Genomic DNA, 26,833 nt, shown 5'->3' with positions numbered 1-26,833 from the left:
TTGCTATTATAATTCTGTGTTTTTTTTTGCAAATTTGGTAACCCTTTTAAAGGATCATATGCATGTAATCATATGCATGCAATAAATAATAAATGCATGTAATCATATGCATGTAATCATTGATTTTTCTCTATAGAACAAGTATAGATGCAGACTACAGCACAGAACAGCAATCTTGGTGGGTTGCCATTTTAGTTATATTTCTCTTTCTCTTTCTTTAAGTGTAGTTATCGCATGCACACTTGCCTAGGAATGCAGCTTTAAAAATAAAGATTATGTGGTGTAACAAGTCAGAAAGGGAGAATAATAGCATTTGGCTTCCAGCCGACAACAGCTGTAGGAAATAAAGCTCAAGTGGAGTAGATAAGGGGGTGGGAGATAAGACACCTGGTGAGCGGAAAAAGAAGCTTAAACTATATCAAAGGCAATGGATGTTTGAAAAGGAGGGTGAGATGGAATGATTGCTGAATGCAATGAAAAAGAATACAAAAACTGGTATCAGTAATAAGAAGATTCGAGGACTGGTCAGTAATGGGGAGGCATTTTCAATCCAGAGTATCCTCCCTCATGATGAGTCTGGGCTCACCAGGATGAGGTGGTATATGATTTTCCCATTGAAGTAATTGCCAGTCCTTCAAATCAGAATTGTGGTCAGTAATTCACTTCTATAGTGCAGATATTTTGCAGCCTTTTGAAGGCAGTATCTTGTCAGCTTGATTCTAGAATAGAATTTTGTATTTTTGTATATCTTCAGAGGCTGCAGTTTTTTAATGCTTTCTTACTCTATATTTTTAATAACATCTAACAAACATGTAGCTACAACTCTAAGCACCTTGTCTATCTTGTTTGATGGATATCACTGGTGAATATATCATGAAAATCTTAAATACTAAATAGGTTGGTGGGTTCGGAAAATTATGGAAAATCTTTCAAATAAGTACCAGGCCATGGCCTGTTTGGAATTGGGCTGCGCAAGTGACTTGTGCAAGCAGTGGGCTGGCACATGCAGCTTAATTTGCGCACTGGTATAGAAGATACAGGAAACTTAAAATATGTATATTTTGTAAAACAGCAATTTTATCTGCCTCTTATTGATTGTTAATACTACATTAATATTTGAGAGGAAGGTTTCCTTTTCCAGAAGTAGCTGCAAATGGCTTTGTAAGTTGTGTTTATACAGATGTCAAATGCAGGATCATATGAAAACCGTTCTTCAGGGAACTATAATTATCAACATCCATTTCAACTGGTCAGTTATTGCCCTTCTTATGTGGATCAATTTCAACCTAAAATAAGTACTTAGGAAAAGGTCTCCCCGTCCCTCCCTGTCCAAATGACCACTGTTGGTCTCACAAGATTTCGCCATTTTGGCTTCAAAGAGTTTGGCACTAGCTAGACTTGTATTCTGCTTCTTTATGAACCACGTTTTGGAGCAATTAATCAATATTTCATAATCACTGCTACACTGAAAAGAGTGGTTTCTTAAGAAATGTTAGCATTTGGGGATGATAGTGTATGTTCCCAGTAAATATAGCAGACAAGTCAGAAAAGAATGTAAGCAGTTAAGTGAATAATCAGGAGTTGAAGGGCATCTAGCTGTGGCATCTGTCATTTCACTAATCATCAGAGTTGATTTGGGTGAACTGGCTGCCTATATGGGGATCTCCTTCCTCCGTCAGCTTTCCATGTCCTTCTCAAAGCTGTGGCTCAATGGAAGAGAAAGACTTCCCAATAGGAGTGCATCATTCTTTGTGAGGGATACCAAATAACTGTTTTCCCTTGCTAGAACCTCCAAACAAAACCCAGAATCACTAAAAGCTTCTGGATTGTGTCAACTCATGACCTTTCAGGAAGGTGTCAGGCACTTTGACCAGCATAACACCCTTTTCCTTAGCCATAAAACAGTTTATTCAGCCATTATATTTATACAGACACACACAGAGAGAGAATGTGGTCTCCATAACAGCAGTGATACTTAATGTTTATCTCCATACAATGTAGGTAATCAACATAATTAGGCCAAATGCCTGTTTTCATTTCTTTAGAAAACCATCAGATGCTATCACTGTTAAGACTATTGAACAACCAGAGCCACTCATATGGACTTCCCCATGTATCCAATGCAATGACTCTTAAACTATTATTCTGCTTTGAAGCCCTTCATGGACTCTGAGAGCAATTTCTTACATTGACTTAAAATGCTGACATGCCTCTATCTTGAGTGTTTTCCAAAATAGAACTATAAGGAGACAGTAGCAGGAGAATGACTCAGCAACAAGTTCCATTTCTTCCTTAAGGGCATGAATTGGCAAAGTTTCTTGGGTTTAGTAATACTTATCCTAAGAACATTGCAAAATTCCCACCATTCTCACCAGGCTATTGAATGAGCCCTCACCAAAGGAGATAGCAGAGATGGAGGAAATGAATAATGAGCACATCCCAGTGGATGAGCAACTAGGCTAAAATAAGACAGCCTCAACATTTTTCTGTGGAAGCTTCTGAACTTGATTTGCCTCAACTTCAGCTCAGCTTACAGGAGCATGCATGCCATGATGGAAAGGCACAAAAACGCTAGGCAACCCCAGGGTATTAACCACCCCCTCAAGGTTGACTTACCCAGGAGAAATGGATTCATCATTAGGCATGCTAATTTTGCTATTTATTAGCTTCATTGATAGACTTGCAATCCACCTGACACCTCAGACTAATTTAGCTAACATGGATTCTTATTAATTTTAAAATAGGACCATTCAACATCACATATCAGAAGAGCTTACATTGCAACTGTCCTTTGAGAATAATCAGAAAACAGTTTGAGGTAATCCTAAAAGAGTTGCCATAAATTTCCTGCTTCCTTCTTGATTGCCTTTTTGCTAAAGCTTTTCAAACTGTCATTGAACTTTCTACATAGAAGTGAGGCTGGTAAGCTTAAATTTATGTATAGAGAATTATGTCTCTGTATGACAAAATTACAGATGTAGTATTTCATTCTTCAATAGTTCATGACATAATCCCCTTTCTACATACTTTAATTCAAAGATTATGTCTGGTTTTCTTTGCTATGTTCATGTTGTCAAAATAACAAAAGTAAGTCTGTGACCTGAAAAATGTTTCTGCTTTTAAGATGAAATTTTCTTCACTTTTTATTTGACTAATTTTAGAAGACTCTAAATAGATTCTTTTTGCAATATTAACAAGATTGTGACTAAGCGGCAGAAGGAAGCAAAACACAATACCGACAAATTAGTTTTAATTTTTTATTTCAAATGGTGGCAATTTCATTCACAGTTCTTGCTGAAAATTAATGGTAGTGAAGAGTATTCAACTCTTACTAAGATGAAAACTTTAGCTTTTATCACTAGCATATTTTCATTCCCATCACAAATGAAAAGTATATTTAGGATTTTGAAATCAAGGAAATTGAAACCAATTATTTTTACTATTAAGACAGATTGAGAAATATATACTTAGTCTCCTTAGATGCATTTCAAAATAGCCACATTTATTAAAATTATATCTTTATGAAATTATTATGATCATTATTATGCTCCTTTAATCATTATTATGCCCCTTTAATCATTAATTATGACAGCATATTTCATAGAATCATTTTGCCCGAAGTGTTTATTCCACCATGAAATAATTTTCTTAAATTTAGCAAATGGCATCATTGGAAAGGTTTTTGCCTTGGAAATCATCAAGATTAAGTTTAACAGGTTACTTAATACATGAACCTTCAAAACTGATAGAGCTCTTTGTGATTTTAGGAGGTTTTTGTAAGGCTTGTAAAAAGAAGAAACAAAAAAGATTACTCAATCAGGCAGTTAGCATTCCTATATCTTCATCAAATAAAAGGTAATTATATCTGATTAGGGATAATAAATAATTTGTTAAATCTTTAAAGCAAATGGCAAACCAAGATTTAGATCTAGTTTTTAAGGACCATGAAGTAAACTGTAGTAAGAATTAACACAATTTTTCGAACAGTGATATAAAGTAGATCATGAATAATCTTTACAGCAATATGTATGAATTCAAATGCTGAAAACTCCATGAAATTCTACTGGATCCTTTTCTAACATTGATTTCTTCAAAAATACCTTCTAACTCAAATTTGGCTAACTCTATATAAAAAAAAATATTTTTCATTCATATATAGAGGCAACAGAATAGGAATTTCTGAGGAACAGCCACAGACTGCATATATCTCAATATTAGGCTTGGATTTTTTTTTTTTATTATTTTTTTTTTTACTATTTACAGAGCATTATATTCCATCTTGAAGCAGATACAGCAAAGCATTTCACAATTTGCAAAATTTTGCAATTAGCGTTTATTGTCCCTTATTGTGGTTGAAAAAGAAATGCAATATAATTTAATATTGTAACACATCACTTCTAATTAATTGTATTTTCCCGCAGGATACGTCAGAGCGAAGTTGTTTTTAGAGGATGAATTTGTGGTCCAATTATGTTAGCACTGAAGGATTATTTATTTATTTATTAAATGTATGTGCCACCCATCTTGTCCAGAGATGATTCTAAAAAAAAAAAGTCTATAAAAAAATAAGAACTAATTTGTTGTTTTTATGTCCTCTATAAAATGACATAATTTATGGTTAAAAAACTGAAATATTTCTTAAACTAGTTTAGTGTTTGTACACGGAACAAAGCCAGTAAACTAAACAATTAAATCATTTAAAATATGTTCAGGCACTTCTTTCCAAACTCTCATGTCCAATCAAAAATATAATGAACTGTAACAATGAATAAATGATCACATTATACCAATCATGTTTTATTAGTTCCACAAATATTGTTTTGGGTCATTCAGTGGAGTAGTAAAGCATGTGTGTGTGTGTGTGTGCGTGCATGCGCACACACATACACACGAAATAGTGAGTACTGCTTCTAATGGGGTACAAGGTCCATCAGTTTTAATATTCTGAAAATGTTCTCCTCTGCGTGCAACCAATTTTACTGTATTCAGGGCATTCTAAACTAATAGCAATGAAAGTCAAATGGCTGTAAGCTTTGGGGGCTAGATCTTAAATTATATTATAGGGGGAAAAATGTCATCTTGAGATCACTGAAAACCTAGAGCACTGAAATTAGTTCAAATGCAACATGCAAGCTTATTATTTTGGTAAATGATAAGCATAAAGATAGGCCTGCCTCCTAATGTCAATCTCAGCCAAAGTGATCAGATTAATTAAGAATATTAAAGTTGGATGTTTAAAGTCCATACCGGTCTCATTATATCTTTAAAATATATTAATGTTAAAATATTTAGCCTCTTACTGGTTTCAAGCACAATTTATATTGATATTTCTGTGGACTGATTCCTAGTGTTGGCATTATATTAAAAATATAATCACTCTCTGGTTGACTGAAGGAAGAAAATTTATAGCTTATAGTTTTGGAAGGCAAGCACTACCCTCCATTTCTTAATAATATAATTTTAACTCATAGTTTTACAAACAGCTGCAGTAAGTGGCAGTGGGACTTTTTAAAGTGAAAGTGAAAGGATAAAGGCTTAACCCTGGCCCAACTCATATCATCACCAAACTCTTCATTTATAAATATGAGTAGTTCTCCTGAAAATTAATCTCCCTATTGGTTTTTTCCCCCCCACAATGTGCCACAATATGGAAACGATGGAGGGGGGGGAAGCTCAGAGGTCAAAGGTTAGGGTTTTCTCACCTTCATCCATTCAACATATTAAATGCAGAGAAGAGTGTCCTAAGAGGTAAAGTGGCAGGAGTAACATCTCCAAAATATTTATCTGATACATTTTTAAAAGGGAAGTGGCTTTCAAGTGTCAGACATCGCATTTATTTCTAAGACTATGTCTGGGTTTTATAAATATTACTGCAAAATAAAGATGGTGACAGGCTATGGTCCAATGGTATGTTCAACAGTGTGGCTTATTGCTTGGAAAAAAAAAAACAGGCACGCTTGAAGGGAACAGTTTGGAGTGTTACAATGTGGACAGGATTACCACCATCAATTTGTTTTGTGTTCAGTAGATTTTTTGGGATTATAATTGCATGATAGTTATATATGGGCTCTACCGGCATATTACAGTATACACATACATATACAGACACATACATATATGTGTGTGTTTGTGTCAACTAATATAGTTAGACTTCAAAACTTAAGACTCCCCAATCAGTAGATAAAGTTATCATTATTGTCCTGACACTTGAAATAACAACTTGAAATATAATGAATGTTGTATGTTATATTAATTCCATCCAAAGAATTCCAGCTACAACTCCAATAAAACCTCCCTGCATCTTTATTTTGAAGAATGCATCTGGATTCCAGGTTTATGGAAAAGGAAGATAGTTGGCAATGGTTGCATCTGGGTTTGCTTGAAAATAGCATCCTTATTCTGTGCAAAATTTAAAAATAAAGACATTAATCCAGCACTGTGATCCTTAGTGAAAGAGCTTGGTTTGTAGAAGACTCAAGCCAGGAACAATAGCACTTTTTTATTTTTATTTTTCTAGCTCACTCAATAATTCTTCTCCTGAGTCTCCGGAGAAGGGCGGCATATAAATCAAATTAAAAAAATATCTATCTATCTAACAAAAATTACATCTAACAAAGCTTCCAAATGATGATCAGGAGATCAAAACAGTTCCAAACACAGCAGGGCTTTTGAAATAATTATACTGCATGCATCTTTCTGTAAGTTACTTCCAATATCTAAATAGGATAGCCACTCATATTCGTATGAAATAAGGCAATATGTCAAAAAAGAAGGCATCCATTTACAGAAAGTATTTAAGTAGTAATGCAAATTTAGAAATATTTTTTGCATTTAAATTTCATAGCAGACAACCCAATTGCCCATCCTCATCACCCTTAATTTGTACACCACTCTCAGTATAATTCCCCCCAAAATGGGTATGCATCTCCATCCAATTGATTCATTTCTTGTTGTTCCAGGACAGTGTCTCCACTCTCCCCTTAATGTTATCAGAAGCTGAGAGCCTTTTGATATAAATAGTGTGCTGCTGATCCTTCTCCTGGAATTAAATCTTTGTGATTTGGAACTGGAGCTAATGGATGAAATGCAAGGTGTTGCCACGAGTAGCCTCAATTTCTGCTATCTTTTCAGGTAGTGTTGGAAGAAAGATGCAACATTATTTGATGATCTTTGGGTCTGTTAACAAAAAGACCACAAAGTGTCAGGGCTATTCCTATCCCTTGACTGTCAAAGTTTAGTGGACAAAAGGCAACTAAATCTTTTCAGCACCAGTGTTTCATATAAAGGAAAATATCTGGCCATTGCAGTCAGGGTCTGGTTAACAAATTGTTTGTCTTTACCAACTATCTCCTTTGGCATCTATTACACAAAAATACATATTAAGAGTTGATCAGCAAAGAAACTGGCTTAATTACACATCTTTAGACCCATATTCGACAAGCAAGATTTGTCACACAGTTTTCTTCTTGGCACTTCTACTGATCTTGGCTCTTATACTAGGAAATATTAATTTAGCCTTTCAAATCTTTGTCAAAATTATCCGTCTCATCTGAGCCTTTCTTTCACTGAGAATTCACTGAGAATTCCAGGGTTCCCCATGGAGATCTAACTCACTGAAAGCAATGATCACTTTGAAATGCTGATCCAAAATCTGGGTGTCTGTCAAGAATCAAATATAAAGTCTGATAAATTTCCTCTTCACTTTATGAAATAATGTCAGAGGTTCTTAACTTCAGGGGTTTGAAAAGATTTAATAGTAGCAAAACTGCGTTTCAACATTAGATGTGCTGATAAAACGAATCCCATGAATTTCCTTGGGAATTATTGTTTTTTCATCTCTTCATTCTGTTGCCCCTCCTGATTTAGGTTTTTATTTATTTATTTATTTTGCAGTGATGTAAGACTTATCCCTCTGCTCTCTCTTTCCTTTTCTTCTCACTTTTTTATTTGTCTTGTTTTAGTCATGCTACTTCAAATATGTAAGCCATTCTGAGTTACGGAATTTAAATAGATATGTTTGTAGCACATGCCAATTTTTAATTAGAATAAATTGCATCATGGCCTACTTATTATGAAGAGCCTTGTAATGCAGCAGTTAAGATATGAGGCTAGGATTGGGGAGACCAAAGGTCCAGTCCATCCTCAGCCATAAAGTCTCACTGTGAATGAGTGATTGAATATTGGGCCAATCACTCTGTCTCAACCTAATCTGCTCAAATTTATGGGGCTATTTGTGAGGAAAATTGGAGGAGTATTATGGGACTCCCTGGAAGAAAGGTAGAATAGAAATCGAATAAATAAAGGGATCGCTGCTTTCACTAAAACCTCAAAGTAAACCGTCCTAGGATTTTTAAAAAGTGGTGGGGGGAGGGGAACTTTAGGAAAACATTGTTAAATATTCAGAATGCATGAAAATGGCACAGAGGTGTGAGAGTTTGCAGATTTAACTAAATCAACTGGATGAAAACTTATTGCCGGTGCAGTCGGTATTTTGCATTTGTTGAAAAGTTACTGAACTGTGAAGTGGAAATATTTAATAAAAGGGGAAAGTCATGAAAGCTATATTTTTCATGAGGTAACTGTCACATCTTATCATAAATTGGCAATATGAAATGTCCATCATATGCTAGATGAACACTGGTGACATTGGTTTACGATGTATCTGGGGGGGAGGGGGAAAGTAGTGCAAATTATGGATTAGAAATTTCATTTCTTTAATACATGAATTGTGCTCTTCAATAATATAATCAAATGTTATTCTTCAAATAACAAACCATGGACTGGTATCAGACTATTCTAAATGATGCATGTGTTGGAACTAATAGAGGCTTTTTTTCATCTTGTGCTCTTCCAACGCCTTGTAACTTGTCTCCCTTTTTTCTAAATAATTGATTTTGCTGTCACACTGACATCTGGTTAATGGGATGTCAATATATTTATGATAAACCATATGGGTTTATGGAGTAGCCATATAAAGTAACTCAGGGATTTATGAAGCCCCATAGTCAAGTGCTGTAAACTATTTTTTTTTAGTATTCTGAATTACGTATAAACCAATATAATCAGAAAACTGGATATTAGTTGCACTTGGCCATCTCTGCCGAAACTGTCTGATATTATGTCATTACCTTTAGCAGAAAGTATGGCCTTTGGAAATGTGAGTAATACATCAGTGAGTGAAATGAAATTATTTGGGGGGATATATATACCTTTTTTTTCAGACTATAAAATGCTCCAGACTATAAGATGCACCTAGCTTTTGGGGAAGAAAACAAGGGGAAAAAAACTGCCTCTGCCTCCCAGCAATTTGCCTCCTTGCAGCAAAGAGCAAACAGCCTGGTCAGCTTCAGCACAGCCTGATTTCCGTGCATCCCATTTTCAGCCTCCGCTGATCCCATTTTTGGCCTGTTCCAGGCGGTGAGGATAGGCAGCAGCAGCGATTCCCACTGCCTGGAATGGGCCAAAAATGGAGTACGTGGAGGCATAAAATGGGGCATGCAGAGACCGAAAATGGGATGTGCGGAGGCCAAAAATGGGGCATGCAGAGGTAGTGTCAGACAGCAGTGGTGATGGTGGTGGTGGCAGCGATAGGCGGTGGTAATCCCAGCAGCCTGGAACAGCTTATAGGCGGTATTCCGGGAGGCAGATCCAACCGTCAATCAGTGCTCATGCTAAATCAGGCTGTGCTGAAGCTGACCAGGTTGTTTGCTCTTTGCTGCAAGGAGGCAAATTGCTGGGAGGCAGAGGCCAGTGGGAGGGCCCAGTGGGTGGGCGGGGCTTCAGCAACATTCACTGTATAAGATGCACAGACATTTCCACCCACTTTGGGGGTGGGGGGAAGTGCATCACACACACACATACACACAGAATAAAAATATATGCAAGTTTCTTCCTCTTTTTCTCCCTCCCTCTTTCTCTCTCCCCTTCTCTCTCTTCATACCCTGGATTCTCTTCAGATCCTATAAATCTTTCACCTTTTACTTCATGCCATAGAAAAGGGGAGCAAATGGCAGGAAATGAGTATTTTCATGTATTGTAAATACATGAGTAAAAATGGATTAATATTTAAAATTAGCAGTATCTCTCCAAAGATGTTGAGCAGTCATATAATATTTTATTTTATGTACCAGAATATGCTCCTACTCTTTTGTCTTTTCATTCTCATGCTGATCCAATAAGTTACGTCGTAACAGTCTCTTCTGGAAATCATAAAGAAGTCTGCCATTTGGTTATAATGGTGAGAGGGAGGAAGAGGATTGTGTGAAGCCATTCAATAGAAAGACACAATATTTCTCTAAACAAGTTCTTCCAACTTGAAAGAAAATCATTTTCAAGTCAGCTGAATGTTTCAAAGAAACATCATTTACAACTGTGAAATGTGAGAACTCAACTAAAACTTTGATTCCTAAATTTTGTATGCTTTACTTGGAGCTTTTGTATCTGTGTGCATTTTTTCCCTTAAGAACTGAACTTACTGAGCACAGAAGTACAGTGTTGTGTATCTAATCCACAAAACTATTGTAGATCAACAATGCTCTGACAAAATTAGGACATACACGTGCAATAGAACTTTTGGAAGTTGTTTAACCATTAGCAGCCTTATATTATCTGTTAAAAGAATTGATATTCATGGTTGTGATCACATTGAGGTGATTTGTAGAGATTATGTTTTCAAGGAAGGCAGCTGTGTTGTCATAGAAACAACCAAAACATAACTACAGGCTATGTGATGGTAAAGGAGGCAGACAGAGTAGGACGAAGACAGTTTGTAAAAAATAATTAAATATAAAACTGTTTTGATGGTAAAAAAAAGAGCAATGGAAGACTAAGATCCTTCAACAACTGAACCTCCATCTCAGCTAAGTGGTACTGACTACATGTTGCTCTGTGGTTCAGATAGTGACGTAACTGGTTGCGGCAACCCTGACAAGAGTTCTCAGCACCAAAAGACAGCCACCTAGTCCCTTGTTAGGATTCTACCATTTATAGCATAAACAGAGGCATGGTGGCTCAGTGACTTAATGACGCTCAGCTCTGACAGTTCGAGCCCTAGCATAGGGTGATTTCCTATCACTCGCCTCAGCTTGTCTCCACCTAAGAGTTTGAAAGCATGTTCTATGCAAGTAGGTAGATAGACACCACTTCAGTGGGGAGATGTTCTCTGTGCAGGCAGTCAGATTCCTGGCAGTTCTAAACCTTTCCAGTTGCAACGTCCATTTGTGAAGCAACTCCAGGAAGGAAGGGGAACTTGGGTGACACTGCAAGAAGAGCCACTCATCTTTCTCTCTGGTGAGAAGCCTGCTCACCCCCCTGGTGGCACATCTTGGGAAGCAGCATGCAAGCGTTTCCTATAAAATGGCTAGTTATTTGACAGCTGAACTACTACAATGCTACTGTTATTTGACAGCTGAACTACTACTACAATGCTCAGAGATCATAGATATTGATGAGTAAACCATATTTGAATAAATTATCAGATTTTTATATCCTTAGCACAATAAACCACAAGGACAGTAAAATGACACATACCTGACCTATATGCATCTTGGCATTATGCTTATATTATAACATCTGTATAATGATATAATCATGCAGATGCCATCATTGATTCTCCCTTCTCCCCCTTTCCCACCAATACTCTTGTGTTCTTACTATATTGTACATTTAATGATGGGGGCTTGTGAAAAGAAAAGCATGATTCAAGATGTGAGGAAAGGAAAAGAAAAACCATGTTATTGCTTGCCATAGTTACCTGGTCATGCAAGTGACAGAGAAAGAGAATTAAAATGCTGATAGTACTATTTATTAAGGATATACAGCACAACCATTCAGTTTATAGGCACTTTGACTGAATCACCCCTTTGATCTTAATCTTCCTATCAAATAATTGATTCCATATTTCGGATCAGATGCTTTTGAACCCATCTGATGCTATGCAAACATATTCATTTCTCCTGAATTGAATCATCATTCGGATCAAGTTGATTCAAGTTGACAGTCTCAGTATGATTTGGAGCGACTGACAGAACTGTAATGCTTATTTCATGAGCCTATAGATGAAAGTCCAAGGCCATTGTCCTACCTCCTTTATCTTTTGAGTGTGGAGATGTTTGAGGAGAAAGTTGCACTTTTGTGCAAGAAGCACTCAGAAGCACTCAGCTGTGAATGTTGAGAAATACTCAGATGGACTTATTTTATGGAGGGAAAGTTGACAGAATAAATTTTATACTTTTTAGTGAAAGATTAAGTATAACTCAAAAAAGTCATAGCCTATAGACTTCAGGAATAAATGACAAACAGAAAAGTCTTAAGATGCTAAATTCTTTGTCATGGTTAGAAATACAGTCATACTTTTTTATGACTCAGAAAATACTGTGACTAATTTAGTGCAGAATTTACTATAAAACATTATTTGAAACAGCATGCCTATGGGAGGCAGAGTGTACATTACAGTAATGGTTTGAATTATGGCAATTACAAAATATAGCTTAGATTAGCATATTTTCTTAGGATTTAAAAATAATCTTATTTCACACACACATTTGCTCAGTTATGTTTCCGCACTTAGAATGCCTGATGGAAATAATAAAATGGGGACATTTTTAATTGACTCTGACCTGGGCCTCTGAAATACCTTTCAGGGTCTATAAAAAAAAATAATCAATATGCTGATATATAAATACACAGAAAAACAAAAATAGATTTTCTCATTACATGAATTTCATTCCTATAACAAAAAGTTCTGAGCCTATTATTATTGATGGTAGTAGTTTTCTTGTTCCCTATTTAGCCATTTCCTGAGATTCATTGCACGAATTATGCTAACAAACCCACATAGTGAGTTGAAATGTTAGAAAGCTAAGCCAATTCTTCCTGAAACAAGAATTTGAAGCATTAGAGCACTAGTACTGATTCCTAGTTGCTTTCAGGAATTATTTTTTAAAATGGAGAAAAAAATGATAATGTGAACAAATGAAATTTTACAGAACAGATACACAAATTCCTTATCACTGGATCAATGTTATCTTTCATATTTATTATTAATCATTTAGAAAGATGCAGTCTACTTTAAGAGTCACTTTCATGAGTGGAAAGGGCTGTTATCATAGCACTGAATCCAAAGAGATTCCTGAATTTACTGCAGCCCTTGAATGGTAAACAGTGGGAGCCATAGATCCCACTGTTTCTAAATGGCATATTTTTTCCCCCCAGCATTTTATCTGGATGTTTGGTTAACATAAAATTGTCCCAAATATTTAATTTGCTTTCCAGTATGTGGAGATGTTTATAGATTTGTATCAGGGGTGGATTCTACTTACCTTTACTACCAATGGGGGGGTGCGCTTCTACAGAAGCTTCTGCGCATTCACAGATCATGCCTTATGACGTCCGGGCGGGTGGGCGGAGCCTCCCGCCTTTACTACCGATTCGGAAGAACCAGACAGAACCGGGAGCAACCCACCACTGATTTGTATACTGTAGAATCTACATTTAGCCATGGAAACTCATTGAGAAGTTTTAGTTATTGGCCCCCAAACCAACACTCTCTTTGGGTTGCTCTTTTTGGGGGTGGGGGTGGGGAAAGAAATATTTATGCTGCTGTAAATTGCTAGGGGAAAGGTGGAATGTAAATCTAATATGTAAAATGTAACCTCCCTTCCCCCCCTCTCTTTCTCACACACACACATACAAACTCTAACAGACAGAAAGACATTAAACATGTTTACTGTATATACATCGCAGAGTTGAATGGGATTGCACAGAAATTTCTTTGGTTCAATAAAAAGGCAGAGGACAAATAAAGATCTCTAATTAGAAATGTTTTATTGACTGATAAAGCAGATACAGAGAGAAAAGTCTTGGCTTGCATATGCTCTAAATTAGGATAGAAGCTATTTATTGAGACTAAAATTTAATCCAAAGTTCATGCTCCTTTACTAATTGGAGACAGGATACATGAGAAGCCTGTGCCAATCAATGTAATAAATAAATGCTGTGGAATAACCTTCATTTTTTAATAAGATGCACATCCGCAGAAACCTAGAAAAAATATTACATTATTTCATGTATAGGAAAATATCTGTGAGGAAATGGGGAAAATAATTAAAAAGCAGTAAAATATACTGCAAAATATATCAGGAGTTTAAAGTCCCAAAAAAAAAAAATCTAATTAGAGATACAAAAATCATTTTCCAAATCAAATGGAATTCTGCATGTAATGTACTACTCTTGCTGAAGGAAAGATGACCCGCACTTTCTATGTAAATTATCTCTGAGCTATGCTAAATCAATGAATTTTGTTCTGTAGATGCTTGTTCCAGGTTGCTTCCTGTAATGACCTCAATTATATACGTCTTCATTGTGAAATTATGATTGCCGTTGCTTGGCTTTAGATGACAGCAGAGGAAAGATTTCCATGATAAAGAAGTATAAATGGTACTATCTAACTAAATTAGTATGCAGGACTTGCTATTAAAGATTATTGCTATTAAAATCAGTGCAGTTCATAAAGATCCTGTGATTGAATAGTAATAACAATAATGACAAAGTAGCAGCAGTGGTGCATTGGGATATTGGTAAGAAATAACACTTGCCTGCAAGCAAGAACTGGTAGGACCACAAAATAGACAAAGTTATAGAAAAAGAAGAAACTAAAGTACTCTGGGACTTTAGAATACAGACAGGCTCCACCACATTATACTCCTAACTTAACAATTGTCAATAAGAAAGACAAAAACAAAATCTGAATAGTGCACATAGGAGTACTTGGAGACAACAGGAGAGAAGCGAAAGAATTGGAGAAAAGTAGAATTTTTCTGCCAACAGAAGTGGCAAAGGAAAGCAAAGATAGAACCAATAGCGATAGGCACCCAGAGTGCAATCCCAAAAGAACTAGAACACCACTTGAAAACCATTGGCATTGAAAATATCATTATCAATCAATTGCAAATGGCAGTTTTACATGGAACACTTTACATCCTGGGATGCTACTTTTAACACCATCAAACAACAAGAAACAACATCTGCCTTTCCCACATCCTTGGGAAAGATTCAATAGGTAGATAAAAATAGCAAATCCAGTCTAAACATCTGTCTGATTGCATGACAATCATAATACAACTGGGAGGCAATAATATATTGTAGATCAATATAAAATGCTTAATAGTTTATACCAAGTCAGAATATTTACAAGTATATATGACTTAGAGATGTTTACTTGCAACATATAGCCTGCCTGTATGATTTCTTTCTTAATCCCCCAAATTAAGAAAAGTATCCTGCGAGTCAAGTTTGATTTCTGGTGACTTCATGCATTACAGCCATGTAGTTTTCTTGGCTAAATGTAGAGGCAATTGTTATTGCTTTCTTGAAGAATACGTTTAAACTATTCAGTCTATCCTACAGCCCTGGTGTTCTCTGTAGGCCTAAATCCGTGATGGCGAAACTATGGCATGCATGCCCAAAGTGGCAAGTGGAGGCATGTTGCCTGGCACACGTGGCGTCACCCATTCCTCTTCCAGGTTTCTGGTGTGCATGTGCATGTGATGATCAGCTGGCCTTTGTGCGTGAGGCAGTGCCGGAAACTGGAAGAGCTGGTCTTCCGTTCTCTGGCATGTGTGCTAGAGCTGGGTGTCAGCAGGTTCTGACCAGTTCTAGAGAACCAGTAGTGGAAATTTTGAGTAGTTCGGAGAACTGGTAAATAACCTCTGACTGGCCTCGCCCCATCTATTCTCTGCCTCCCAAGTCCCAGCTGATCAAGAGGAAATGAGGATTTTGCAGAAACCTTCCCCTGGATTGTGGAGGGAATAGAGATTTTACAGTATCCTTCCTCTGCCATACCCACCAAGCCATGTCATGCCAACCAAGACACAACCACATAACCGGCAGTAAAAAATTTTGAAACCCAACACTGGCATGCACATGTGCATCAGTAACCAGAAGACTTGCTGGCCAGTACACATGCACACGCTGGAAACCAGAAGTACCTTATCCAGTGCGTGCGTGCCCCCTGGGCAGCTCCTCTTCCTGGTCGTGGCCTTGACGAATGTGCATTTGCATGCAGAGTGCTCCCTTTCTGGCACTTGGTGCTGCACGTGTGCACGCGTGCTCCCTTTTTGGCACTCGGTGCCAATAAGGTTTGCCATCACTGGCCTAAATGAAATTTGAGCAGACTTGGCTTGTAAACCCATGTAAGATCAGCTGGATGTTGCCATCTGCTCAGATACTACTGGCTCACACAGGGTCCCAATCAGGGGTGAAATCTAAATTTTTTTGCTACTAGTTCTGTGGGCGTGGCTTGGTGGTCATGTGACTGGGTGGGCGTGGCCAGTTTGACATCATTCATGTCACTCACCGTCAGAGCCAGGAGCTCCACATTCTGACACAGAACAGAAGCACATTCTGTCTTTCACAGAATGTCACAGAAGCCAGGAGCTGCACAGAAGCACATTCTGCCTTTCTGAAGCCCCCAACGCTTTGAGTTTCCCTCTGGCTTGACTGCCCTAGTGAACCTCAGAGCCTTCTCTTGCCCTGCTCATTTTCTTGGGGGAACCACCCATTCCCCCCCAATCTTCTGTACAAACCGCCCACCCCATTTCTGCAAAGGCAGAGCCTCCCCCTTGCAGGAGAGGGGGATGCTGCTGAAAAAGCCGCCTTTCACCTGGGCCTCCTCCTGCAGCCAAACATGCCCACCCTTGCTTGTCCTTTCCTCAAATGGGTTGTGCACAGGCGCTTGGAGAGCGAATGAGCAAGACAGCTCTCCAACCTCTGTTTTTGTGCGTATGTGAGAGAGAGAGAGGGAGGGACCGATCTGAAGCCGAGGCACCCAAACTTCTGGCAACAGCGGGGGCATCTTCTGAGCAGCCCTGAGACAGCCAGCTCCACCTGACCTACTCCCTGAGTCTTGCCATTCTCCCCACCCCCACCCCACTCAAGCAGTGGCTTTCCTGCTCAGCCCCAACAAGCTATGCATCCATGGTGCCCGCACCAGCATCCCAAGAGAAGCAGAGAAGATCATCACTTGCAGACAGACAAGCAGAGGTAGCAAGCGTATGCCATGCTGTGGGAAAAATGGGAGGTCCTATTGTCCCGCAGAGCCTGCCGCTGCTTGAATGGGGTGGGGTGGAGGGGCAAGGAGAACAGCGAGACTCAGGGAGTAGGTCAGGTGGAGATGGCTGACTCAGGGCTGCTCAGAAGCCGCCCCTGCCGGTGCCAGAAGTTTGGGTGCCTCAGCTTCAGATCACTCCCTCACACACACACACACACACACACAAACAGAGGTTGGAGAGCTCTCTTGCTCGCTTGCTCTCCAAGCGCCCCATGCACAGCCTTTTTGAGGAAAGGGCATGCACAGCTGGATGCGTTTGGCTGCAGGAGGAGGCGTGGCGCAATGGGGTCGTTTTGTTCGCCGCAGTGGTGTTTTGGGAGGGCAGGCGAACGTCTGCAGCTGACAACTATAATGAATATGTCTACCTGCCCTTCCCAAGCACCACCGCGGCGAACAAAACAACTTCATTGCTATGGATGCATAGCTTGTTGGGGCTGAGCAGGGAAGCCGCTGCTTGAATGGAGTGGGGGGGCGAGTAAGCCGCTAGCTCCTTCCCCGCAGGCCTGCCATGCTTGCCTGCCTTCCATGTGGGCTTCTGCTTGCCTGCCTTCACAAGCTGGACACCAGGACACCGGGAAGGCAGCATGGAAGGCAGGCAACCATGGCAGGATTGCAGGCTGTGGACCGGTTTGGGAGTGTGGCCAGCCAGCCATTACTCCTGGTTCGGCGAACTAGCCTCAATCTCCACTATCTACTCAGCCGAGCCGATCCAAACCGGGAGCATTTCACCCCTAGTCCCAATAGGATCTGTGCTGATGAAATCCTAACAGCATTTGTTTGATCTTCTCACTCATTTTTAACACCTGTGAATTTATGTTCTCCAAAAGCATTTGCAATAAATAAAAGAATGGTTGTGATTTTATTAGCTTATATCTTTGTTAGAACGCATGAGAATGGTCAGCCGGTTGTGAAAGATTAATCGTATCATATGCAATTTTTCTAAGAAATATTTTTCCTTGTTCTTCTGTGAAACTCAATATTTGCCGTATTTTAAGAGGAAATGCTACAACAATACACTTGAAAGAAAGACTATGAGATAATGTTAAAAGTGTTTCACAGAAACCAAATCATTCCAAAAAAAACTATAATTAAGGGAACACCATGGAAAGACAAAGCCAATATAATTCCCTTTCATCATATCTTTTTTTAAAAAAAGGATCCTCATTAAAGACACTAAATTTTATGTAATTTGCTAATTGTTTTTATCCTATAAAGTGCATGTCAAATATAATTATTTTCATCAAAAGAAGATAATGTACCTCAATTTTAAAAATGTACTGTTACATATATTAGTGTTAGAAATCACTGAACTATGTGTTGTGAATATTTACAAATAATTGAAACAAAATGTTATAAACTGTGAATGTAATCAAATCTCAAATATGTGTGAATAACAATAGACAGAAGAAAACCATAATCTGGCCAGATTATAGGAATCTAACACAATCTGTAATATCGATTTCCAGAGCAAAAGTTTGCACAGAGTCTCATAGTATTTTATATCTGGTAATTGGCTTAACTGTACAATTTTCTGCTCTTTTTAACTCATTATAAGAGAGCTACCTTCTGGTGCTTTACATATTCAGCACTTAATATTCCCTAATAAAAAGTGCACCACTTCAGTAAATTGGATGCTCGTTTTTAAATGGTGTGCTATAGTGAGAGTCTCTTCGGGTTTGGCCCTCAGTAAGGTCTGCTGAAAATAGAACAAAAATATTGGAAAAGAGCTCTCTGCAAACTGTGAGCAATTTAGAACAAAATGTACTTTGCATAGAAAAAGTACAAAGTATTCAGAACATAAGAACATGAACAAGAACATGAACAGTCCCCTGCTGGGCCATTTAGTCCAGCTTTCTGTTCCCACCGTGGCCAACCAACTACAAAGGGAAGACCATTGATCTCCCAGCCTTCAGAGAAAGCCATGCTGCTATCAAGAGTAACACGCATCGGTCCCCAGAATTTCCGCAAATTGGTGTAACCCGTTTTTGAAGCCAGGAAAGCTGATAGCCAGCACCACATGTCATAGTGATAAACTCTAAATTTGAATTATGCATTGTGTATATATATATGTATATTTAAAAAATATCTTTTGTCCATATTTCATTTTATTGGGTGACCTCTGGTTCTTGTATCTGAGGAGAGGAAAATATCTCCTTATCCACACCATGCCTAATTTTGTGTACCTCGGTCATGTGCCTTCTCCGTCATCTCTTTTCTAGACTAAAAATTCCCAAATACTATTATCTTTCATTACAGAGAAGCTTCTCCAGTCCCAATGTAAGTTGCTCCCATTTGAACCTTCTCATCTCTTCTATGTCTCTTTTGAAGTGCAGCAACCAGAACTGCACATTATTTAATTTAATTAATTCAATTTATATGCCGCCCCTCTCCGAAGACTCAGGGCGGCTGAGTCTTATATATATTCCAGATGCCATCACACCATTTATATAAAAGCATTATGCTATTGGCATCTCTAGTTTCAGTATTGTTTCTTATGATACCTATTATCGGTTTTTTCCAGCAGGTGCATGCTATATCAAATCAGCATCTTCATTGAACTGTTCACCATGACTTCAAGATCTCCGTTCTCATCTAGCTCTGCTAGCTCTGATCCCATTAGTTTGTGTGACTGGTTAGGAATTTTGGCACCAGTCCGCATCATTGTCCACTTGCTCATCTTGAATGACATCTTTCCATTTTAACACTATTGCCTTAATGCAATGAAACCCTTCGGGTTTCTTTACAGTACCTTCTTGTTTTTAGCACTAATTTTTGCACAATTTAATCTTATCAGCAAACTTGGCTATTCCACTAGTCACACTTGATTCTAGATCATTTAAAAATATGTTTTTTTAAAAAACCAGTCCTGGAGTACGTCCATTAATTACATTCCTCCATTTGAAAAATATCCATGAACTCCTAGACTTCGTTTTCTATTGTTTAGCTGATCATTTATTCACAACTCGGCCTGTCCTTATATTCCATAACTGTTAAAAGTTACTGATAAATATTTGATAAGAGATTTTTTTTTAAATTTAATAGATGATATCTACTGCCTTGCCTTGTCCACATGTTTATCAACAGCCTCAAAAACTAGTAGATTAGCTAGACAAGACTTTGCCTTCATGGAGCCATGTTGTATATCCTTGAGCAAGGCAAATGTCTCCAAATGTTTGGTAAATTTATCTGAGGTAAAATTATCCAAGCATGAGGTTAATGAAGATGCCTGTCTCACAATACACATATTTTTCTTTTGAGAAAAGGCTAATCAAGGTTGCTTTAAAATTGAAGATGGTATCCTTTCAATTAATTTAGTAAAACTACTGAAACAATTTTCTATTATTACATCTGTATTTAGAAAGCTTTCAAATACAACTGATAACTGAAGGGAGATAGTGATGACAGCTCATTGAAAACAAAATGAAAAACTAATATACTTAGCTTTTTTTTTTTAGCAAAGTTGTGGGAGTAAATACTTTAAAGTTTGATTGTGTGTCTGTGTGTATGTGTGTTTTAAAAAATCATCCCTCCTTTTTGGTAAAATGCCCCATCTGACAGTTATTTTAAGTATTCTCTATATGCCTATAATATCTGCTGAAATTTGATACCATTTTAATGGAACTGAATATTCATACCATCTAGCACATTGATGCTTGAAGGAAAGAAAAGAGGAAATATGTCCCTGGAGAGTCCGATCAGGCCACTGCCATTCTGAAGAGCAAATGTCAATTACCTGGTCTATCTTTTCTTTATATCAACCAGAACATTGATAAAGTGTTTTGCTACTCAAGCAAGGCCAGACTGTGTCAGGTTCGCTGATCGGTATTTCAAGGTGGATTCTTAATTTCTCTGCTCATCAATAAAGGGGAAAGGAATTGAAACAGTAAAGAGTAGATGACTGGATTAGCCATTGTTTCAGACTGTGTCTTTTAAAGGTTAATCAGCCCTGACACTTATAAAGAGAATTAGGTATCTGCTCACAGTTACTTTCCAAGATAGCCTGAAACTTGTGTTTTGTGTGTCACAGAAAAGGTGGGCATGTGTGATTAATGGTTCTCCAGCCAACTTAAAATCTAAGCTGCTTGTTTGCTTGAACAATGACAACAGTTTGGCTTTCTTGTGTCTTTGTGGGTGCATGCCTTTGGATCAATTTGGACTCTTGGTAATTGCCTTGGCAAGTCTCTGCAGTTTTGGGGGGAAGATTTCAGAAGTGGTTTGCCTGCTTCCTAGAGCTGAGACAGAATGGCTGGCCCAAATTCATCCATATGGAATTTTACCTAAGGTGGATCTATAACACAATCTCCTGGTTTCTAGCCTGATGCTGTAACCACTACAAACCAGCTCTCAAAGGATTGTTACTGTTGTCAAAAAGACTTATTCTTTCAAGCAGTTCCTCTTAATCATGATAAAGCTTCTATAAATTCCAGCCAAGATCTTATTTCAGCAATATTAATTGCCAGTGTCTTTCTTCTTTTGTATCATATGATAGCTGCTTTTCACTTAATATCTACCCAGCATCTCTCTGTTCATTACAGGTAGTCCTTGACCTACAACCACAGTTGAGCCCAAAAATGTCTATTGATAAGCAAGAAAGTTGTTAAGTGATTCTTGATTCCTTTTACAACTTTCTTGCCATAGTTGTTAAGTGAATCATTTGCTCATCAAGCAAATCTGGCTTCCTTCATTGATTTCTTTGTCGAAAGCCAGCTGGGAAGGTTACAAATGATAATCACATGACCCCAGGACAATGCAACTGTTATAAATACATGCTAGTTGCCAAGCATCCAAATTTTGATCACATGACCGTGGGGATGCTGCAACAGTGTAAGTATGAAAAGTGTTTGGTCAACAGGGCAGAGGGGTTGGACTAGATGACTTACAAAGTCCCTTCCAACTCTGTTAATCTGTAAATCTGTAAACAATGATGGACTGTCTCACTAGCATCACCATAAGATGGATATGAACTACACTGAGACTGTTGTATGTCAGACTGATTGTCTTTCCCATCTTCTACTGGGTTGCCCTCCTATTTATTTCCAGGGCTCTCAGATTGTTCCAGGTTCTTCTGACTTTGACATTTTAATCTATGACCATTGTCTCTGTACCCGTTTCTTCATTATATAGCCAGATTTACTATTATTTATTTAATATTTGGAGGACTGCAGTGAAGGGTTGATGGAGAAGATGGCAGCATTATTGCTGCATGCCTTAGGTCTGATTTTTATAACAGTATCCTGTCAGGTGTTCTTAATAAGTCCTGGTGGTGCAGTGATTAGAATGCAGAGCGACTCTGCCCACTGCCAGGAGTTCGATCCTGACCAGTTCAAGGTTGACTCGGCCTTCTATCCTTTCAAGCTCAGTAAAATGAAGACCCAGATTGTTGGAGGCAATATGCTGACTCTGTAAACCAGTTAGAAAGTGCTGTAAAGCACTATGAAGTCTTAAGTGCTATTGTTATTGCTATTAATTCCTTCCTCCATCCTCTGATTTTAGTCTGGAATAATGTCATTTGGGCTGTTCTGGACCTAGCATGTTCTTTACATGTTTGTATAGGGCTCTGCACTGGCTCACCATTTGAATCAGAGCTCAGTTTCTATTTGTGTTTTACAGCCCTCCCATAACAGACTTGCCAATATCTGTTCTTCTGAATGTCTCTCTACATTTTTTTCCCATTCTTTACGTTCCTTTCAGCAATACAATCTTCTTTCAATTCCATTTCAGGGTCATGGTCTTCATGTTCTGAGCCTATAGGGACGTACTATCATGACTCTGGAATCAATTCCATTTTCTATGGACAGTGATCAATTTAATGTGGCTCCAGCTACCACAGTTATGCTGTACACCTCTAGGTGATGACAAGATACAATAGCTTCATGAGTTAAGAATTTTCTGTATCTCTTGACTTCCCTCTATTGGACAAGTGAAAATTTTCAGCTTAATTGGCTGCTGTGATATGCATGATTTTTAGATCTATCTTTCTCTACTTGCTATATTGTTTGTTTGCCAACCACAGACTAGATCAGTATTGCATCAGAGGATATGTGATAATAAACTATCATCTTAAATATCATCTTAATAGGCTATTAATGTGAAAGTTCCACTTGGAGCGTTTAAGGGTTGCATTGTCCAGAGTCAAGAACAGATATCTAGGGAATGATAGAGCTATAAATGTTTCAGATTTGACAATGTTGCTTTATTACTTCATCACTTCTCATTATATTTAGTTAAAATGCTTAATAATAATTCTCTTCCACTGACACTAATTCCACCATCAATAACTTACCTGTTCATGCAGCAAAGCAAAGTGTGGTTGGCATATTTTAGAACAGTTACGTATGCAAATAATGCTATTATTGTAGCATTTTGAGGGGATAAATTGTGATACAAATATCACAATTTTGGCTATATTATTTTTCTCTTTGGCGGTATTAATCAAAATGCAGTGCCAAGTTTAAAAAAAAATCCTAAAACCAGTTTATACAAAGCAGTTTAGAACTGAATAGAATACCATGTAATTAGAATAGAATGGAATGGAATTACAAAAGAAGCATGATGAAAAATTCTATTTTCTGATGTAAGAGGTCATTTGGATGACTGTTTACTCAGTAGGCATAGCATTGTCTATCTTAATAAAATTATCATATACACTAATGAATAAACCAATCCACAGAGAAGCCAACCCTTAACATTTTAATCCAAATACTATGAGAGATACGCAACCGGCAAAAAAGGCAACCTGCTTTTTTCATGGTATCTTGATTAAAAATTTGAAGAACACTTTATCTATGGATGAGTTCATCTGCGAGTATAAATGAGAAATACGGTACATTAAAAATATTATATTATTGCAAATAAGTCTTTCCGTGAATAAGTTGAGGGTCATTCCATATCAAGTGGTCTGATTTCAGAAAAGTGCCCAGCTCGACCATCACAGATTTTGATGAAATTTGGTGTGAACATGCACACACATCCCCAATGAACATTGGTAAAGTGTTACATTTGCCGATGCAATACTCATTTGTTTGACCCCATACTGCAACCTTCTACAGGTTTTCTGCATACTGCAACCTTCTGAGGTTTCAACAACTTTGAGACATAATATCTCCGTATAAGAAGCCAAACTTTACCCTTTTTTAACACCGCAGTCATTTTCATCCAACTTTGCTCCAAATTATCTAGATGGAGATCACTCATGAGAATGTTTTTATTATTTTGTTTAATAGAGCAAAACAAGTTGTACAAGATGGCCAGGTTTTGTTTCTTTCAACAAAATATTGCTGGAGATATTACGTCTCAAAGTTGCTGAAACCTCAGAGTCACACTGTAGAAGGCTGGGGTATGTGGTCAAACAAATGACTATATCTCTGCAAGTATTGCATTGGCAAATGTAACACTTTACCAATGTTCATTGGGGACGTGTGTGCATGTTCACACCAAATTTCATCGAAATCCATGATGGTCAAGCAGGGAGCCCCAGACCAATTGACATGGAATGACCCTTGAACCTCATTTTGGATCTAATTTGGGACCTATAATTCTCAATGGACAATTGAGTGTACAATATACAATATTTTTCTGGTTATTAAATTAATAATTTGTTTGTTTGTTCGTTTATATTCAGATCATATATGTTACATATGACTTTTCCCCCAAGGGTTTAGTCCAGTTGAAGAAAAGCATATTTGGATGGTTTTATGATTGTGTTTGGTTACCATTTGGGTATGTTTTAAATATTAGGTGGGGGTTCTTTGCTTTATTGTAAGTTTTTGCTATTTGCTGTCTAGAATCATACCAAAAGTTTTAGTTGAGTAGTTCTGCCAATCAGACAGATGAAAGATGATAGATAGATAGATAGATAGATAGATAGATAGATAGAGGTAGATTGATAGATGATAGATACTGATAGATACTGATAGATGGATGGATGGATGGATGGATGGATGGATGGATGGGAGGGGAGGTCACATTCCTACATGAGAAACAATTAGTCCAAACAGCTGTGCCTCTCAGAAATGAGAAAGAAAAGTATATGCTAATCTCTTTAATATGAATTTGATTTCTGCAGACTAGTAAGAGTGATATTAACTTATGTCTAACAACCTTCAGGATTATCTGATGGGCAGAGAGTATTTGGGTTTATATTTGGGACAGCCAATGCTTTAGCTATTCCTGAAAATTCCTTAATCATTCTTATTTAGTAGATAGTAAAATGAATAAATTGCCTTTTTTGATTATTTTCACAGAGGTGGTTCAACTCATACTCTCCGAAGAGCAGAAAGTCAGCATTACCACAGTAACAGTTGGACTAAGCACTGTATTGACTTGTGCTATACATGGACCTCTGAGGCCTCCAATCATCTGGAAACGCAATGGGATTGTGCTGAACTTCTTGGATTTGGAAGATATCAATGTAAGTTTTCAGTCATAATCATGACTACACATTGGAGAAATGAAAGTATGAGTTTACATTCTACCAGGATTCATACATTATTTGAATATAAACTGTATATTCTCCCTCAGGGAAAATACATTCTCAATAAATATTAGTAAATATTTAGTTTTTGTGGGGAAATTTGAACTTTCAATCACTCCTCAGTTTTAAATGGGGCAGTTTTTATATTTTCATACTTTAGTGGTATACTGTGTAAAGACATATACCATGAGCCTTGGTGGTGCAGTGGTTAGAGTGCAGTACTGCAGGCTACTTCTACTGATTGCCGGCTGACTGCAATTTGGCAGTTCAAATCTCACCAGGCTCAAGGTTGACTCAGCCTTCCATCCTTCTGAGGTGGGTAAAATGAAGACCCAAATTGTTGGGGGCAATAGGCTGAATCTGTAAACCGCTTAGAGAGGGCTGTAAAGCACTGTGAAGTGTATATCAGTCTAAGTGTTATTGCTATTGCTGTCATGCTTATGCATATTCATGGTTATAGTATGAAAGAAGATTTCCTCAGAATTTTTTGCTACCTTATATATTCTAAAACAAACTCTTAAGGATAGGATAAACCAGAAACTGGAAAGGGAGTTCCAGCCTTGGAAAGACAAGTACTGCTAAAAAACCTTTACTCTCTGATTTCCCCAACACTGAAAATGCTGTATCAGGAAGAGGATGGGGAGAAAGGATGTGGTTGGAGCTCAGCAAGGGCATGCTGGAAAAAGCTTTATCAGAACCAAACTCATCAAACTGGGGGAGGGGATCAAACCAGCCTTTGTTTTGAAGATAAATAACTATAAAAGCTTATATGGGAATAGAAAGCTGGTATGTTTCATTAGGGTAGGTAAGATTATCTTGTGAAATGATCCCAATCGGTGTTCTGTTTGGACAATAGGTTTTTCATAAAGAACAAAAGCACAGGTGATTCAGTTAAATGCAGCATATCTTCCATAAAACAGATGTTTTACATTGCCTAAAATAGATGTTCTTTTGGATAAGGAAACTACATGTTCAAATATTGTGTATATGGTCTGTGTATGGAGTGTGTGTGTGTGTGTGTGTGTGTGTGTGTGTGTATTAGATCCCAAATACTACTTTGGATGAGCATTCAAGTTTTCGGATAAATTAGTTGTTCTTTATTCTCATCAGTCTGCTCCACTGATGGGTGTTATATACCCTCCAAGAAAAGTCCTTTTGTGAACAAGTGTCTCCTACCAGTCACCCTGTGACAGTACACTTCATGTTCTCCTTGTTTAGAATGTGCAAATGGGCCCTGCTACAAGACTGTCCTT

General features: G+C 37.8%; 1 protein-coding gene across 4 annotated transcripts in view; it reads left to right on the top strand.

Annotated features, from left to right (window-relative positions):
* Positions 1-26,833, top strand: part of FSTL4 (follistatin like 4) — a 462,461-nt gene that overhangs the window by 365,181 nt on the left and 70,447 nt on the right. For all 4 annotated transcript variants that reach the window (XM_034404203.2, XM_034404188.2, XM_087883660.1 and 1 more), the window contains exon 7: positions 25,351-25,517. In XM_034404203.2, coding sequence (XP_034260094.2) covers positions 25,351-25,517 — 167 coding nt within the window. The remainder of the gene's footprint in view (positions 1-25,350; positions 25,518-26,833) is intronic.

This window comes from Pantherophis guttatus, chromosome 2 (genome assembly GCF_059756535.1).
Source record: "Pantherophis guttatus breed Tessera chromosome 2, ASM5975653v1, whole genome shotgun sequence".
Taxonomy (NCBI): Eukaryota; Metazoa; Chordata; class Lepidosauria; order Squamata; family Colubridae; genus Pantherophis; species Pantherophis guttatus.
The sequence above is the reverse complement of the archived record's forward strand: the minus strand, read 5'-3'. Positions and strand labels throughout refer to the sequence as shown.